This window comes from Tachyglossus aculeatus, assembly GCF_015852505.1.
Source record: "Tachyglossus aculeatus isolate mTacAcu1 chromosome 12 unlocalized genomic scaffold, mTacAcu1.pri SUPER_6_unloc_1, whole genome shotgun sequence".
NCBI classification, from domain to species: Eukaryota; Metazoa; Chordata; class Mammalia; order Monotremata; family Tachyglossidae; genus Tachyglossus; species Tachyglossus aculeatus.
Genome location: NW_024044828.1, coordinates 22,156,890 through 22,171,367, shown reverse-complemented (window position 1 = coordinate 22,171,367; position 14,478 = coordinate 22,156,890). Strand labels below are relative to the sequence as shown.

The 14,478-nt window shown below is 58.0% G+C and overlaps 1 protein-coding gene across 1 annotated transcript in view; it reads left to right on the top strand.

Moving 5' to 3' along the window:
- Positions 1 to 14,478, top strand: part of RYR3 (ryanodine receptor 3) — a 74,165-nt gene that overhangs the window by 28,951 nt on the left and 30,736 nt on the right. Inside the window, 21 exon segments of the mRNA XM_038741370.1 lie at positions 850 to 1,050; positions 1,816 to 1,918; positions 2,268 to 2,405; positions 2,728 to 3,001; positions 3,619 to 3,733; positions 4,495 to 4,624; positions 4,816 to 4,919; positions 5,185 to 5,320; positions 5,540 to 5,724; positions 6,973 to 7,092; positions 7,367 to 7,487; positions 9,505 to 9,674; positions 10,069 to 10,289; positions 10,714 to 10,804; positions 11,115 to 11,255; positions 11,528 to 11,691; positions 12,387 to 12,465; positions 12,781 to 12,870; positions 13,086 to 13,232; positions 13,776 to 13,838; positions 14,375 to 14,450. Of these exon segments, the coding sequence (XP_038597298.1) occupies positions 850 to 1,050; positions 1,816 to 1,918; positions 2,268 to 2,405; positions 2,728 to 3,001; positions 3,619 to 3,733; positions 4,495 to 4,624; positions 4,816 to 4,919; positions 5,185 to 5,320; positions 5,540 to 5,724; positions 6,973 to 7,092; positions 7,367 to 7,487; positions 9,505 to 9,674; positions 10,069 to 10,289; positions 10,714 to 10,804; positions 11,115 to 11,255; positions 11,528 to 11,691; positions 12,387 to 12,465; positions 12,781 to 12,870; positions 13,086 to 13,232; positions 13,776 to 13,838; positions 14,375 to 14,450 (2,869 nt within the window).

Here is a 14,478-nt window from a genome sequence, read left to right as displayed (position 1 = left end):
AGAAGTGGCAGGCCCGTGGGGTTGGAGGCAGCTAAGGACCTAGGAGAATTGGGGCGGAGGAGAGTCTGTTGGATTCAGTCAGAGAAGTTCCTGGGCAAACCTGGAGTGTAGAGGGATGAGAAGGGAATTGAGTGTGGTGAAATAGCAAAGCAGTGTAGCCCAGTGGATACAGCACGGATCTAGGAGTCAGAAGGGCCTAGGTTCTAATTCTGACTGCCACCTGTCTGTTGTGTGACCTTGGGCAAGTCACTTCACTTCTCTGGGCCTCAGTTAACTCATCTGTAAAATGAGGATTAAGACTGTGAGCCCCATGTGGGACAACCTACCTTGTATCTACCCCAGCGGTTAGAACAGCGCTTGGCACATAGTAAGCACTTAACAAATATCATCATCATCATCATCAACTGCAAAATGGGAATTCAGAGTGTGAGCCACATGTGGGATATGGACTGCCACCAACCTGATTATCTTGTATCTATCCCAGCGCTTAGTACAGTGTCTGAAACATTGCAAGCACTTAACAAATACCATTTAAAAAGCCCAATTCCCAGAACTGGACTGAGGGGGAGGGAGAGAGGTGTGGCAGTGTCTGGATGGTCCAAAGGAAGTCTGTTAAGGGAGGGGGAAGTGTGGATGTATTTGAAGTTGGAGGGGATGGAGCCATTAGAGGGAGCGGTTGAGGACAGAGTGAGGGAGGTCAGGGTGGAGAGAGGAAGGGGTGCAATGGGGTGAGAAGGGATGAGATTCAGGAGTGGGGGGAGTGCCCAGCCCTAGCCTTAGCCCCGTCCAGTTCTCCCTCCCTTGGCCACCCCCAGGCTGACCCCGGGGGTCTCTTCTGCCCCCCCCAAGATGTGTGAGCTCCTCAGCCATTTTTGTGACTGCGAGCTGCAACACCGGGTGGAGGCGACTGTGGCGTTCGGGGATGGCTACGTGTCCAGGCTCCAGGTCAACCAGAAGCAGCGTTACAGCGAGCTCATGCAGGCACTGAATATGTCCGCTGCCCTGACAGCCAAGAAGACCCGCGAGTTCCGCTCCCCACCCCAGGAGCAGGTGAGAACCCTCAGCAGGCTCAACGGCCCCAACCCCACCAGGCCCACTGGGGCTATGGTCCGGCCCGGTGAGAGAATCTGGTCCCCTCCCATCCTGGCTCTGTCTGGCCCAGGGTGTCAAGAGCAGCCTCTGGTCCTTTGTTCTGAGATCCAGGGACAACTTGGGGTTAAGGAGGCCAGCCACCAGTCCTTTCACTCCCAGCTCACCCCAGGGCTGCAGTCTCTCTACAGAGAGAAGCAGTGTGGCCTAGTGGAAAGACCACAGGCCTGGGAGTCAGGGGATTTGTTTCTTTTAAATACTTGTTGATTGCTTACTGTGTGTCGGGCACTGTCCTGAGCACCGGGGTGGATACAAGATAAACAGGCTGACACAGTTCCTGCCCTACGTAAGGCTCATAGTCTTAATCCCCATTTTACTGATGAGGTAACTGAGCCACAGAGAAGTGACTTGCCCAAGGTCACACAGCAGACAAGTGGCAGAGCTGGGGTTGGAACCCAGATCCTCTGACTCCCAAGCCTGTGCTCTTTCCACTAGGCCACACTGCTTTAGGAGTCCCAGCTCTGCTAATTGCCTGTTGTGAGACCTTGGGGAAGTCACTTCACTTCTCTATGTGTCTCATCTATAAAATGGGGATTCGGTACCCATTCTCCCTTCTCTCTGAGCTCCATGTGCGACAGGGACCGTGTCTGTTCCGATTACATTGCATCTACCACAGTGCTTGGCCCAAGGTAAGTGCTTAACAAACTCCTCAATGATTATTATTAGATCAACATGCTGCTGAACTTCCAGCTGGGAGAGGACTGCCCGTGTCCCCCAGAACTCCGCGAGGATCTGTATGACTTCCACGAGGACCTCCTCAGTCACTGCGGTGAGTGACCGTGGACCCAAGCCTCATCCCTCGCTCCCCTCCCTGACACCACTCCCTCTGCTCCCCCTGCTGAGAACAAGGTCCAGAGGGGAAGGGGTGCCAGGCTGGTGATCTGGGGGAGAGCTGTTGGGCAAGAACAGAATGCCCAGCTTGTGTGCAGTGGTCGATGAGGGCAGTGAGGGGTGGGGAGAGATAGGGGGCTCAGGAAGACCTGTTTTGGATATAAAGGGGAGAGGAAAGAAACCTGAGCCGTGTCCTCTTACCACACGCACCCTCAATGTGTGTGCTTGGGGGGAGCAGATGAAGGGCTAGGGGGTCACGGTTTCTGTGCTGCACCCTGGTCTTGCAGGTGTACCTCTGGGGAAGGAGGAGGAAGAGGAGGAAGATGCTGCATGGATGCAGAGGCTCTGGGGGTTGGTGGGGAAGATCAAGGGCTGCTCCGGGCCTCAGGAGGAGAAGATTGGGGAGGAGGAAGAGAGGAACCCGAGTAAGTGAACACATGCCCAGTGTTCAGCCCTTCCCCACCAGGGTCCCCAACCGGATCCTGTCCCGTCCCTGCCCAGCAACCTGGTCTCTGGGGCAATGACCCCGGTCTGCAGGGAGTTCTCAGAGGTTGTGTCCATCTTTTTCCACCTGCACCTCTGTCACCGGGACATCTTAACTGGAGCCATTGTGAGCCAGTAGCTGGGCGGATGGTGGTTGGGTGACCCGTGGCACTGGCTTTCCTTCCTGGACAAATGGTGGCCCTGGGCTGACTCCCACTCCCGGGCCCGGCTCTGACCCCCATCTCCTGGGCCCATCCCTCCCAGCCTCCCTGAAAGAGCTGATCTCCCAGACGATGGTCCGCTGGGCCCAGGAGGAGCGGATCCGGGATCCGGAGCTGGTCCGGGCCATGTTCCACCTCCTACGCCGGCAGTACGACAGTGTCGGCGAGCTGCTGCGGGCCCTGCGCAAGACCTACGCCATCAGCCAGGCCTCAGTGGAGGACGCCGCCCACCTGCTGGTCGCCCTGGGCCAGATCCGCTCCCTGCTCAGTGTCACCATGGGTCCGGAGGAGGAGCTGCTCATGATCAATGGCCTGGGGTGAGTAGACTGGCCCCCTCCAAAGCTGGCAGCAGCAGCCTCTGAGGTCCGCCTATGTGCCCTGGTGTGCTCAGGGGCAGGGTTGGGCTCCGGGTGGGTGTTTCTGCTTGGACACCCAGTGTCCTTGTTGCCCTGAGTGGACCTGACAGCTTGTGAGCAGATTCTGGGATCCCCATCTCCTACCTGGAATTAACTCCCTGCAGCTTGGGTTATCAGAGGCCTGGGCAGGGAGGGGGTCCTAGGAACTGGGGCAGTGGCAGGAGAGCGGGAAGTGGGAATCAAACCATCACTACTATTTATTGAGTGCTTACCGTGCATGGAGCACCATAATGAGTGCTTGGGAGAGTGCAGTATTGTAAAGTTGAAAGATATGCTCCCTATCCACAAGGAGCGTACAATCTAAATGGCATAGAAGTGCAGTGTCTGGAGGCTCAGCGGCGGGGGCAATCCTGTGTCCTGGGAAGGGCTCCCAGTGTGGCTGCGTGTCCGGTCTCTGCACTCCCCCAGCTCTGCAGCCACAGCTCCCTAGACGGTGCTGGGGTAGGAAGGTGAGAGCTGGGTGTGTGGGGCAGGCAGAGGCTCGAGGAGGGTTCAGGTCCCTCTGCTCCTGCCCCCAGGGATATAATGAACAACAAGGTTTTCTACCAGCATCCCAACCTGATGCGTGTTCTGGGCATGCACGAGACGGTCATGGAGGTCATGGTTAACGTCCTGGGAGGACACAAGGCTCAGGTACCGCCGGGCCCGGGGACACTCTGAGAGCATCTCACACAGTGGGGGCCATGGGAGGGTGGTGGGAGGCAGCAGTAGAACCGGACAGAAGGGGTCAGAATATTTCCCCCTTGGAGTCTGCCCATCTTGTCACCACCATCGGCATCAGTTTGTGCCAGGCGGGCGTGGGGCGCTGAGCCGGGCACCTACAGTAGAAGTAGCAGCTCTGAGTCCTACCCTCCAGGAGCCATGCCAGGCAGACAAACCCAGGGGACAAACAATGAGAACAAGAAACGCAAGACCCAACTGGTAACAGTGGTTAAGCAACTCCCCAGAAAGCGCATAAATGGTGAGGGTGACAGGCAGAGAGTAGGGGTGAATCAGGGATGGCCTGCAGGAAGAGGCAGCTTTTTGGGGGGACTTCAAAGATGGGGAGGACCATGGTTTGGCAGATCTGGAGGGGAAAGGAGAAACATGTGAGCAAGTGGTCAGAGTAATGACAGTTGAGAACAAGGCACAGTGAGATGGGGAGCTTAGGGGAAGTGATGAGTGTGAGCTGGGGAGCAACGGGAGGCGGGAATGCAAGGGTAAGGAGAGAGAGCAGCTGGGTTTAAAATACCCATGCTGCTTATTTCAACTGTGAGCTGCATGTGAGCTGGGTACTGAATGTGACCTGGTTATCTTGTGTCTGCTCCAGTGCTTAGTTTGGTACTTGGCACGCAGTAAGTGCTGCACCAATCCCACAGTTGTCATTATGGTGATGATGACCCTGTTCCCCGCAGATGGCCTTCCCCAGGATGGTGGCCAGCTGCTGCCGTTTCCTGTGCTACTTCTGCCGTATCAGCCGCCAGAATCAGAAAGCCATGTTTGAGCACCTGAGCTACCTACTGGAGAACAGCAGTGTCGGCCTTGGTCAGTCCCCCCGGCAGATCCAACCCAGGCCCAGGAACTGAGCTCTGACTGGATCTGGATAAAGCTTCGTCTGGCCTACTGAGCGGTTCCTCCCTCCTCCCTCTCTTTTTCCTTCCCTTCTCCCTCCTCTCCCCCCACCCCAATCTTTCTCTCTCTCTTCCTTTCCCCTCCCTCCCTCTTCTGCCCCACAGCGTCCCCCTCCTTGAGGGGCTCTACCCCGCTCGATGTGGCGGCTTCGTCGGTCATGGACAACAACGAGCTGGCGCTGGGGCTGGAGGAGCCGGACCTGGACAAGGTACCTGTCCGGGGCTGGGCCTGGAGGCGGAGCCTTAAGGCTGGTCTGGGCCGGGAGCAGGAGCTTAGAGCTCTGGCTGGCTTTGGGTCAGGAGCAGGCTCGGCCAGCTGCGGGAGTGGGTATAGCGATTGTGGGGGGGGGAGAGAGAAAGAGAGAGAGAGAGAGAGAGAGAGAGAGTGTGTGTGCGTGTGTGCATGCATGCCCCACATGCAACTTCAACTCCCCTCCCACCCCCCGGGGCCCTCTGGGCCATTCTGGACCGCAGGTGGTGACATATCTGGCTGGCTGTGGCCTTCAGAGCTGCCCCCTGCTCCTGGCCCGGGGTTACCCAGACCTCGGTTGGAATCCCATCGAGGGGGAGCGCTACCTGTCCTTCCTGCGCTTTGCCGTCTTTGTCAACGGTGAGAGCCCGTCAGTGTCTCCGCTTCCTACTCTGCCCACCTGCAGGTCTTCGCTAATGGGGAGGGAGGGAGCAAGGGGGGAGGAGGCTCTATGGGCAGACTGGGGGCTCCAGATCGACCTGGAAATCTCCAGGAGTTCCGGAGGAGGGATGAGGACCGGGGTTGGGGAGTTGGGGGTCTGATCGAGCCCCTCCCACCCCTCGCCCATCACCGGCCCAGGCGAGAGCGTGGAGGAGAACGCCAGTGTCGTGGTGAAGCTCCTCATCCGGCGGCCGGAGTGCTTTGGGCCGGCCCTGCGGGGCGAGGGCGGGGCGGGCCTGCTAGCCGCTGTGCAGGGGGCCATCAAGATCTCGGAGACACCAGCCCTGGACCTACCCTCTCAGGGCCCCCGCAAGGAACTGTGAGTTCTCAGGGTAGGGTGGGGAGCGGGCATGGAACCCCCAGTCCCGGCAGCATGAGTGTGAGGGGTCGTGCTCGGTGGGCTGAGGAGAGGAGCAACCCCCATCCAACCACCCCCTGATCTCCATCATTTGAGCACTCCTCTGTGCATGGAGCACTGACTAAGTGTTTGGGAGAGCACGGTAGAGAAGATAGAGTAGGTAGACGAGATCCCTGCCCTTGTGAAACTTAGTCTAGTAGGGCACACAGACAGTAAAATAAATTACAGGAAGGGGGAGCAATCAAGCATGAGGATACGGATATAAGTGCTGTGAGGGTGGGTGGAGTATCAACTTGTTTAGGGGAACAGGCTTAAGTGCATGGGCTACGCAGAAGAAAGGAGAAATGGGTGGGGAGATGAGAACGTGAATCAGTCAGTGGTTAATTGATGGTACTTATTGAGTGCTTACTGTAGGCAGAACACTATTCTAAGCCCGTGGGGGAGGACGATTCAATAGAGTTGGTAATAATAATAACAAAAAAATTATGGTATTTATAGAGCACTTATTGTGCCAGGCACTGTACTAAGCGCTGGTAGGCAAGCTCCTTGTAGGCAGTCTACAAGGGAGTGCCTTCCTGGAGGGGAGATATGGTGCCCCTGCTTCTCCCTCCTCTTCCTCCTCCTCCTCCTCGCTTCTCCCCCCGGCTCCCCCGCCCCCGGTCCCTACCATCTCTCTCCTGGTGGGGCTTTGAATGCCCACCAGCACTGCTCCATGGCCTGTCAGTACAGTGGAGGGAGAGGGTCGGCCCATTGACACCCTTCAGTATTCAGGGTCCTAGGTGGGCCCCAGGCCTGGGGAATGGAGAACAGCTGAGGTGGGTAACTACATGGGTCCCTGAATTGTGATCCCACTCTGACATATTTCTGTCTTCCATTCAAGTCTACTGCCGGTGGGGGTGAGAGGATGAATCCAGGCCAGGGACCTGGGCCAGCGGTTAAGGAGGAGCCTAGAAGGTTGGCGGGTCCATCCTGCCACTGGAGAGGGGACTACAGGTGGTGAGAGGGCTGTCCTGTGAGCAGCTGACCCTAAGGCCCTATGTTGGGTGGCCTGGTGTCTTTCCCTCTAGTCTATTAGCTCATTATGGGCAGAGAACAAGTCTGCTAATTCTGTTGTATTGTGCTCTCCAAGGGGCTTAGTACAGTGCTGTGCACATAGAACGGACTCAATAAATACCACTGATTGACTGATTTCAGACGGGGAGAAGGAGGAGAGGTGGTGGCAGCAGTGGAGGAGGAGCGGGAAGAGGAGGAGATCGTGCACATGGGCTACGCCATCCTGTCGTTTTACTCGGCCCTCATCGACCTGCTGGGCCGCTGTGCCCCTGAAACTCATGTAAGTGGCCCAGGCTGAGCCCAGGGCCTTCTTTGGTCTCCAGGGAGGATGGGCTGGAACCCTGGAAGAAGGGCTTACTCTAACCTGCCACACCTGGGTGCCAGCAGCACTGTCCTCGGGGCCCCATTGGTCTAGGCTGGTGCTCACGTCCTTCGCGGCCCTTGGCCGTTGCCCCTGAGTGAGTACTGGCTGTGACCCCACTCGGGGGCAGATGGGCAGATGGGGTTGGGTGAGCTAGGCCCGTCGTGGCTGAGTGGCCCCTCTGTCCTCGCAGCTGATCCAGACCGGTAAGGGGGAGGCCATCCGCATCCGGTCCATCCTCCGCTCTCTGGTGCCCACAGAGGACTTGGTTGGCATCATCAGCCTCCGCCTGAAGCTACCCATGCTGGACAAAGGTGGCCACTCCCGGCAGGAGAGAGGGGGTGGAGGGGCGAGGGAAAGAGGCTCCAAGGGGGTCTGGTTTCTGTGCATGGCTCAGGTCGTCACACCCTGATTGAGGGTGGGGAGGCTGAGAATTAGAGAGAAAGTGGAGTGCAGGGGCGGTCATGAGGGCCGGGGGCCAGTGCATCATGCTCCTCTGCCTCACTGTTATTGAGGGGCACCCGTTGCATGCAAGAAAGGGCAGTGTGGGGCACTGTTTGGGGTGCTGCCCCAGGCACCGAGGTAAGCATCCGGAAGAGCATAATACGAACTGGAGGCCACGGTCCCCGTCCTAGAGATTGGGGGTGATCTGTGGACAGTGATAGTGTCATCAGTAAGAACAGGAGGAAAACCCTGGAGGGTCCTAGAAACCCCAAGGGGAAGCAGAAACCGAATCCAGGAACCACTAACCCAACTCGCCCCATCCAGGCTACCAGCATTGTGGTTCCCACAAGGCCTGGGTGCTGGGAAGCCGGCCAGAGTTAGACCCTGGGGGCAGACTCATTTATTCATTCAGTCATATTTATTGAGCACTTACTGTGTGCAGAGCACTGAACTAAGCGCTTGGAAAGTACAAGTTGGTAGCATATAGAGACGGTTCCTACCCAACAACGGGCTCACAGTCTAGAAGGGGGAGACAGACAACAAAACAAAACATGTGGACAGGTGTCAAGTCATCAGAATAAACAGAAGTAAAGATAGATGCACAACATTAACAAAATAATTAGAATAGTAAATATGTACAAGAAAAATTAGCACAGGCCCCGGTGACATTTGAACTCATGACCCCTGGTTTACAAGACCAGTGCTCTAACCCCTGAGCTGTGGAGCCTATCATAGTGAGGACTGCCACTCAATCAAAAAGTGGTATTTACTGAGCACTTAGTGTGTGCAGAGCACTGGACTAAGCCTTTGGGAGTGTACAATACAAAAGAGTTGGTAGATATGTTGTTTTCTGCCCACAAGGAGCTTTCAGCCTAGGGAGGGAGACAAAGGGCAGTGGGATTGAGGGTGGGGTGAATATCAACTGCTTAAAGGGTTCAGAGCCGAGTATGTAGATGACACAGAAAGGAGGGGGAGTAGAGGAAATAGGGGTTTAGTTGGGGCAGGCCTCTTGGAGGAGATTGGGTTTTAGGGTGACTTCGAAGTTGAATAGAGTGGTGGGCTGCCATCTGTGAAGGGGGTGGGAGTTCCAGGCCAGAGGATGGACTTGGGCAAGGGGTCGGTGGTGAGACAGATGAGATTGAGGTACCAAGAGTAGGTTGGCATTAGAGAGTTGAAACATGCGGCCTGGGTTCTAGTAGGAAATCAGCAAGGTAAGATAGGAGGGGGCAGAGCTGACTGAGGGCTTTAAAAAAGTGGGTAAAGAATCTCTGATGTGGAGGTAGATGGGCAACCCCTGGGGGTTTGGAGGAGTAGGGGAACATACACTGAATGTTTTTGAAGAAAAATGATTGGGGCAGCAGAGTGAAGCAAGGACTGGAGTGGAGAGAGACAGAAGACAGGGAGATCAATGAGGAGGCTGATGCAATAGTCAAGGTGGGATAGGATAAGTGCTTGGATCGGCAGTTTGGATAGAGAGGGAAGGGGGGATTTTTAGCAATATTGTGAAGGTCACCTATACGATTAAGTGACAGATTGGATGAGAGAGATGCATCGAGGACGATGCCAAGGTTAAAGGCTTGCGAGGCAGGGAGGATGGTGGTGCTGTCTAGAGTAATAGGAAAGACAGAGGAGGACAAGGTTTGGGTGAGAATAACAATAATAATAATAATAATGATGGCATTTGTTAAGTGCTTACTGTGTGCAAAGCACTGTTCAAAGTGCTGAGCAGTGTTCTAAGCGCTGAGAAGATAAGTAGTTCTGTTTTGGACATGTTAAGTTTGAGGTAGAAATATCCTGAAGGCAGAAGGAAATTCAGGACTCCAGAGAAGGAGAGAAGTGGATTTGCAAATCATCCGTGTAGAGACGGAAGATCTCTGCCTCTTCCAGATGGGATGGTCAGAGAGCCTGACATGAGTGCCAGCTTCTGCCCCGAGCACAAAGCCTCCATGGTGCTGTTCCTGGACCGGGTGTATGGGGTCAAGGACCAGAACTTTCTCCTCCACATCCTGGAGGTGGGCTTTCTGCCCGACCTAAGAGCCTCCGCCTCCCTGGACACGGTGAGCACCACGCTTCCCCCCTGGAAGCCCAGGTCCTGGCTGGAGGGCTTGAGGCGGGGGCTCCTGCCAGCGGAGGCTGTGGGAGACTTTCGTCTTACAGAAGGGGGATCTGTGGATTTTCCAGTGTGGCCTCGGGGCAGACCCTGTCCCGAATCTAGGAGATGGGCTTCTAGCCATCAGGCCATCCATCCTCGTGCCCCTTGATTGGGTCACTGTCCAGTCTCCTCTTTTTCTCAGTGGCACTAAGGCCACGGGTTGGGGCTGAGTCACCCTATGGGCTCCTTTGCGAGTCCGGGCTCTTGGGCTGAACTACTCGGAGTACTTAGCTGGCTACTCCCCTCAGGCAAGTGCGCCGTGGGTCACCCTGTCTTCCCGCCCCCTTCCTGGCCCCCAGGCTTCTCTGAGCACGACAGAGGCGGCCCTGGCCCTCAATAGATATCTCTGCTCTGCTGTGCTGCCACTCCTCACGCGCTGTGCCCCTCTGTTTTCCGGCACCGAGCATTGCACCTCGCTGATGGACTCCACCCTGCAGACCATCTACCGCCTCTCCAAGGGGCGGTCGCTCACCAAGGCCCAGAGGGACACCGTCGAAGAGTGCCTGCTCGCGGTCTGCAAGTGAGTGCATGGGTCGGGACACAGTCAGGAGGCTCGTCATGCAGGCTGGTGTACATCTGGACTGTCCTGAGAGTCCCCTGTGTGGTGTGTGTACGTGTGGACTGCCTGGCAAGCTGGAAGGTGGACCGGTGTGGGTCTGAGCTGTCCTGAGTGTCTTTGTGTGCCGGTGTGTATGTGGGGGAAGTATTGAGGACCAGGAGGCGACTTACTGAACTCTTTCCTGTCCCCTGGGGAGGCTCTGGATGATGGGCAGCATTGTGGAGGGGGTAGGGAAGAGGGAGGTAGGGGTGTCCACTCTGGGCTCCTCAGTCCAACCGGCCCAGCCCCGTGTCCCCTGACCTGCACACCCAACGCCTGCTTCTCTCCCTGTGGCTGCATTGGCTGAGGTGCCTTCTCCTCTGCCCTCCCCCTTACCTGTCCCTAGCCACCTACAGCCGCCCATGCTCCAGCAGCTCCTGCGGCGCCTGGTGTTTGATGTCCCCCTCCTGAGCGAGTTCTGCCGGATGCCCTTGAAGGTGCAGCTCCTCCTGGGATGGTGGCGGGTAGCGGGGGGACTGACAGGGGGCTGGCGGTGGACAGTGGGAGGATCGACGGAGGCCTGCAGCGGGGGGCTGGTAATGGGGAGCCAGAGGTGGGGGGTCAGTGATGGGAGGTGCCAACTGGGGACCGCTGGCTGAGGGGCTCTGCCACTTCCCCCTGCCCTTGGGGTGGTCAGCCCTGCCCACTGCCACGACGTCTTGCTCTCGCTGGGGGCTGTCCATGCCCCATCGCCTGGGCTCAGACAGTGACAGACGTTCTACCCGTTGGGTGGGCGGGTGGGGTCAGCTTCTGACCAACCACTATGAGCAGTGCTGGAAGTACTACTGCCTGCCCGCCGGCGGAGGTGGTTGTGATTTTGCCGCCGAAGAGGAGCTCCACCTGACCGAAAAGCTCTTTTGGGGCATTTTTGACTCCCTCTCGCACAAGGTAAAGACCAGGCCCTGGCTGGACTGGGGCTGAGGACGGGTGGGTGGGCAGAGGGTGGCCAGTGACTCTCCCCTAAGGCTGGGGCTCTGAGGCCAAGTGGGGAGCTGGGCCTGGGACTAGCTGACCAGAATTCAGGGGTCCGACTCCAGCCCGGCCCGCAGACGGCCCCAGTTTCTGTTCCTGGCCCCCCGCACCTGCCCTTCCCCCCTCCCCATTGTCTCCCCACTGTCGCCCCCTGGTCTCCCTGCTATCTCCCCACCTTTTCCCTGCAGAAGTTCGAGCCGGACCTTTTTCGCATGGCCCTGCCCTGCCTCAGCGCCATCGCGGGGGCTCTGCCACCTGACTATACGGACACCCGGGCCCCAGCCACACTGGTCAAACAGACATCAGTGGATGTGGATGGCAACTTTGACCCCAAGCCCATTGACACCTCCAAGTGAGTCTGGGACAACAAGGGCCCCCCAGCTGGTCCAGTCCAGCATTGCCGGGTCAGGGTCTGGGGCTTCCCCAGGAATCGGGGTGGGTCAGTTCTGGAGCTGCAGGAACCCCCACACTGAATGGGGCACCAGTTCCTGATCCCGACTCCCACCTCCACCCCCGCCCCCACCATCCCCAAAAGATCACCGGCTCCAGGCTCTGCCTCCACGCTGCTGAACAGTGGGTGGACAGGACAGAGGGGCGTCAGTCCCTTCTTGAAAGATGCCCGGAGCGGAGACCTTAGTCCACTACCCCTCCACATGCTCCTGACCTTGCTCTGGCCCCAGGCAGGGGCTGTTCCAAACCCCTTCACCCCATTCTCCCACCTCCACCGGGACCTTGGTAAGGTCCCCGCCTAATCCCACTCAGAAGGCACCGTCCAAGTCTCTGCCCCCAAGGGGGAATCAGGGGGCTAGCTGGGGCAAGCTTGGAAAGAGAACTGGAGCAACAGGAAATGGAACCCTATGCCTGCTGCCCTCTGCCCCGTTCTCCACCCACTGTGTCCTTGCCACTGGTGCTGCAGTTGGTCAAGGTTCAGGTGGACAGATGATGGCCACTTTAGAAGGGTTGGGGGGAGGTCAGCCGGGACTCCAAACTGCCGTCCATCTCCTGCGGAGGCCCTGGAGCCCCTGATGGACCCTCCTGGTTTCCCAGCCTGACCCTCCCAGAGAAGCTGGAGACCCTCGTGACCAGATTTGCGGAGCACGTGCACGACCGCTGGGCCTGGGACAAGGTAGGAGGCTGCAGGCGCCCGGCCGCCACAGCAGGGCCTCTGGAGAGTTGGGGAGCAGGGTGCTGTCCCTGCCCTGCCTCACCCGGCAGGCACGGTGACTTAGAAAGTGGGGTGTGTGTGTGTGTGTATGCAAGCACACACTCTCATACCCCATCCTGCTTTGCTTAGTGCTGGGGGCTAAGGGGATGTCTGGGCTTATCTGGGGGCAGCATTGGTGGGCAGCAGGGTTGGCATGGCTCCCGTTGGCCAGGAGGATGGCCAGAGTGCCCAGGAGGAAGGGTCAGCCCATGCGATAGAAACCCTCATCCCCTCCAGAGCCAGAGCGGGTGGAAATACGGACTCTTGCTGGATGAAAACATGAAGACGCTCCCACTGCTCCGTCCTTTCAAGACGTTATCTGAAAAGGTACGGGTGGGTTCGGGCGCTATGGGGAATGATGGGGGACTTGTCTCCCCAGGGGGGTGGCTTCCCCATCCCTGGCAGCGGGAGGTGCCAGGCCGGAGGGACCGTCGGATTTTGGGGAGCTGCCTGGTGCCGGCAGGAAGGATGGCGGTACCGCCAGGACTGGGTTGGGAATGGCCGGGTCGGGCCAGATAACCGGGTGGCATGTGCATTTGCAGGAGAAAGAGTTATACCGCTGGCCAGCCAGGGAGTCGCTGAAAAGCATGCTGGCCTTGGGCTGGACCCTGGAGCGGACCAGGGAAGGAGAAGCCATGGCCCATCCACGAGAAAATGAGAAGTTGCGTAGTACAGCCCTGGCCTGCCAGGTGGGGCGCGGGGTGGGAGGGGCATATGGCAAGGGGGGAGAGGGTAATAGGGGAGATTGGGCTGGGCCTCTCCTTGTGGAAGATCTCGGAGCTAGGCATTAAGGGCAGGGCAGAAAGAGGAAGAGATCCGGTCCCTGCCCTCATGCACAGTGTGTTGGGCACATGGGCAAAGCAGCAGGAGGAGACACGGTCCCTGTCCTTGAGGGTCTGCCAATCAGATGGGGAGCTAGGACTGCTACATGAACACAAACATACACATACTCTGTGTGTGTGTGTGTGTGTGTGTGTGTGTGTGTGTGTGTGTGTGTGTGTGTGTGTCTCTCCCTCCCCCCCAACCCGCAGGCATTGAGGGAGGGGGAGAAACCATCTGTGAGTCTGTGTCCTGGAGGGGCTGCCAGTTTGGGAAGCCAAGACTCATGCACACACATACACAAATACACGGCCTCCCAGCCCGGGGCACCTAGCTGGCGCCCCAGCTTTGGCACTGCCACCCCCGAGGGAAGCTCTTTGCGACCAAGGTTTCTACCCCCACTATCCTTCCAGGGGAATGGCTACAACTCAGCTCCACTTGACCTCTCCAACGTGGTGCTGTCCCGGGAGCTGCAGGTGAGTGTGGGCCAGGCCCAACCCACCCACCCCCATGCCACCTAAAGTTGGTTGTTCCCGCCCCTCACCACACATTCGCTTCAGGCCCAGCTCCCCCACATGCCATTTTGTGCTGCTGTTTCCGTTTGGCCGGAGTGGTGGAGTGAGCTCCTGGGGATCCTTTCTGGGGAGATCTGGGTGAAGGAGGGGCTGGGGAGTTGCCTTCTCAGGGTTCTCCGGGCCCTCTGGGTTCTGCACAGCATTAATGTGCAACACTCCCAGTCGGGCTTTGGCCATGCCACTGTCCCGGCCGACCCACGGGAGCAGGTGGAAGATCTGGGGCTCACCAGGGGTTTGGAGTTGGAACTGCCAGGCAGGGACCTCATTGTCCGGCCACTCTCTCGTAAAGCTCCATCCCTTCCCTGAATCGCCTCTTCCTCTCCCAACTTGGCTAGCTCCTCGTTCTGATGAGGCTGTTCTCTCTCCTGCTATTCTCACTGTCCCCGACCCTCTGCCTCCCCCTCGGGGTTCTGCTTCCCCGGCCTGCTGGGGACCAGGTGATGGTGGAGGTCATAGCTGAGAACTATCACAACATCTGGGCGAGGAAGAAGAAGTCGGAACTGGAGAGCAGGGGTGAGGCCGAGCAATGGTGGGAGGAGAC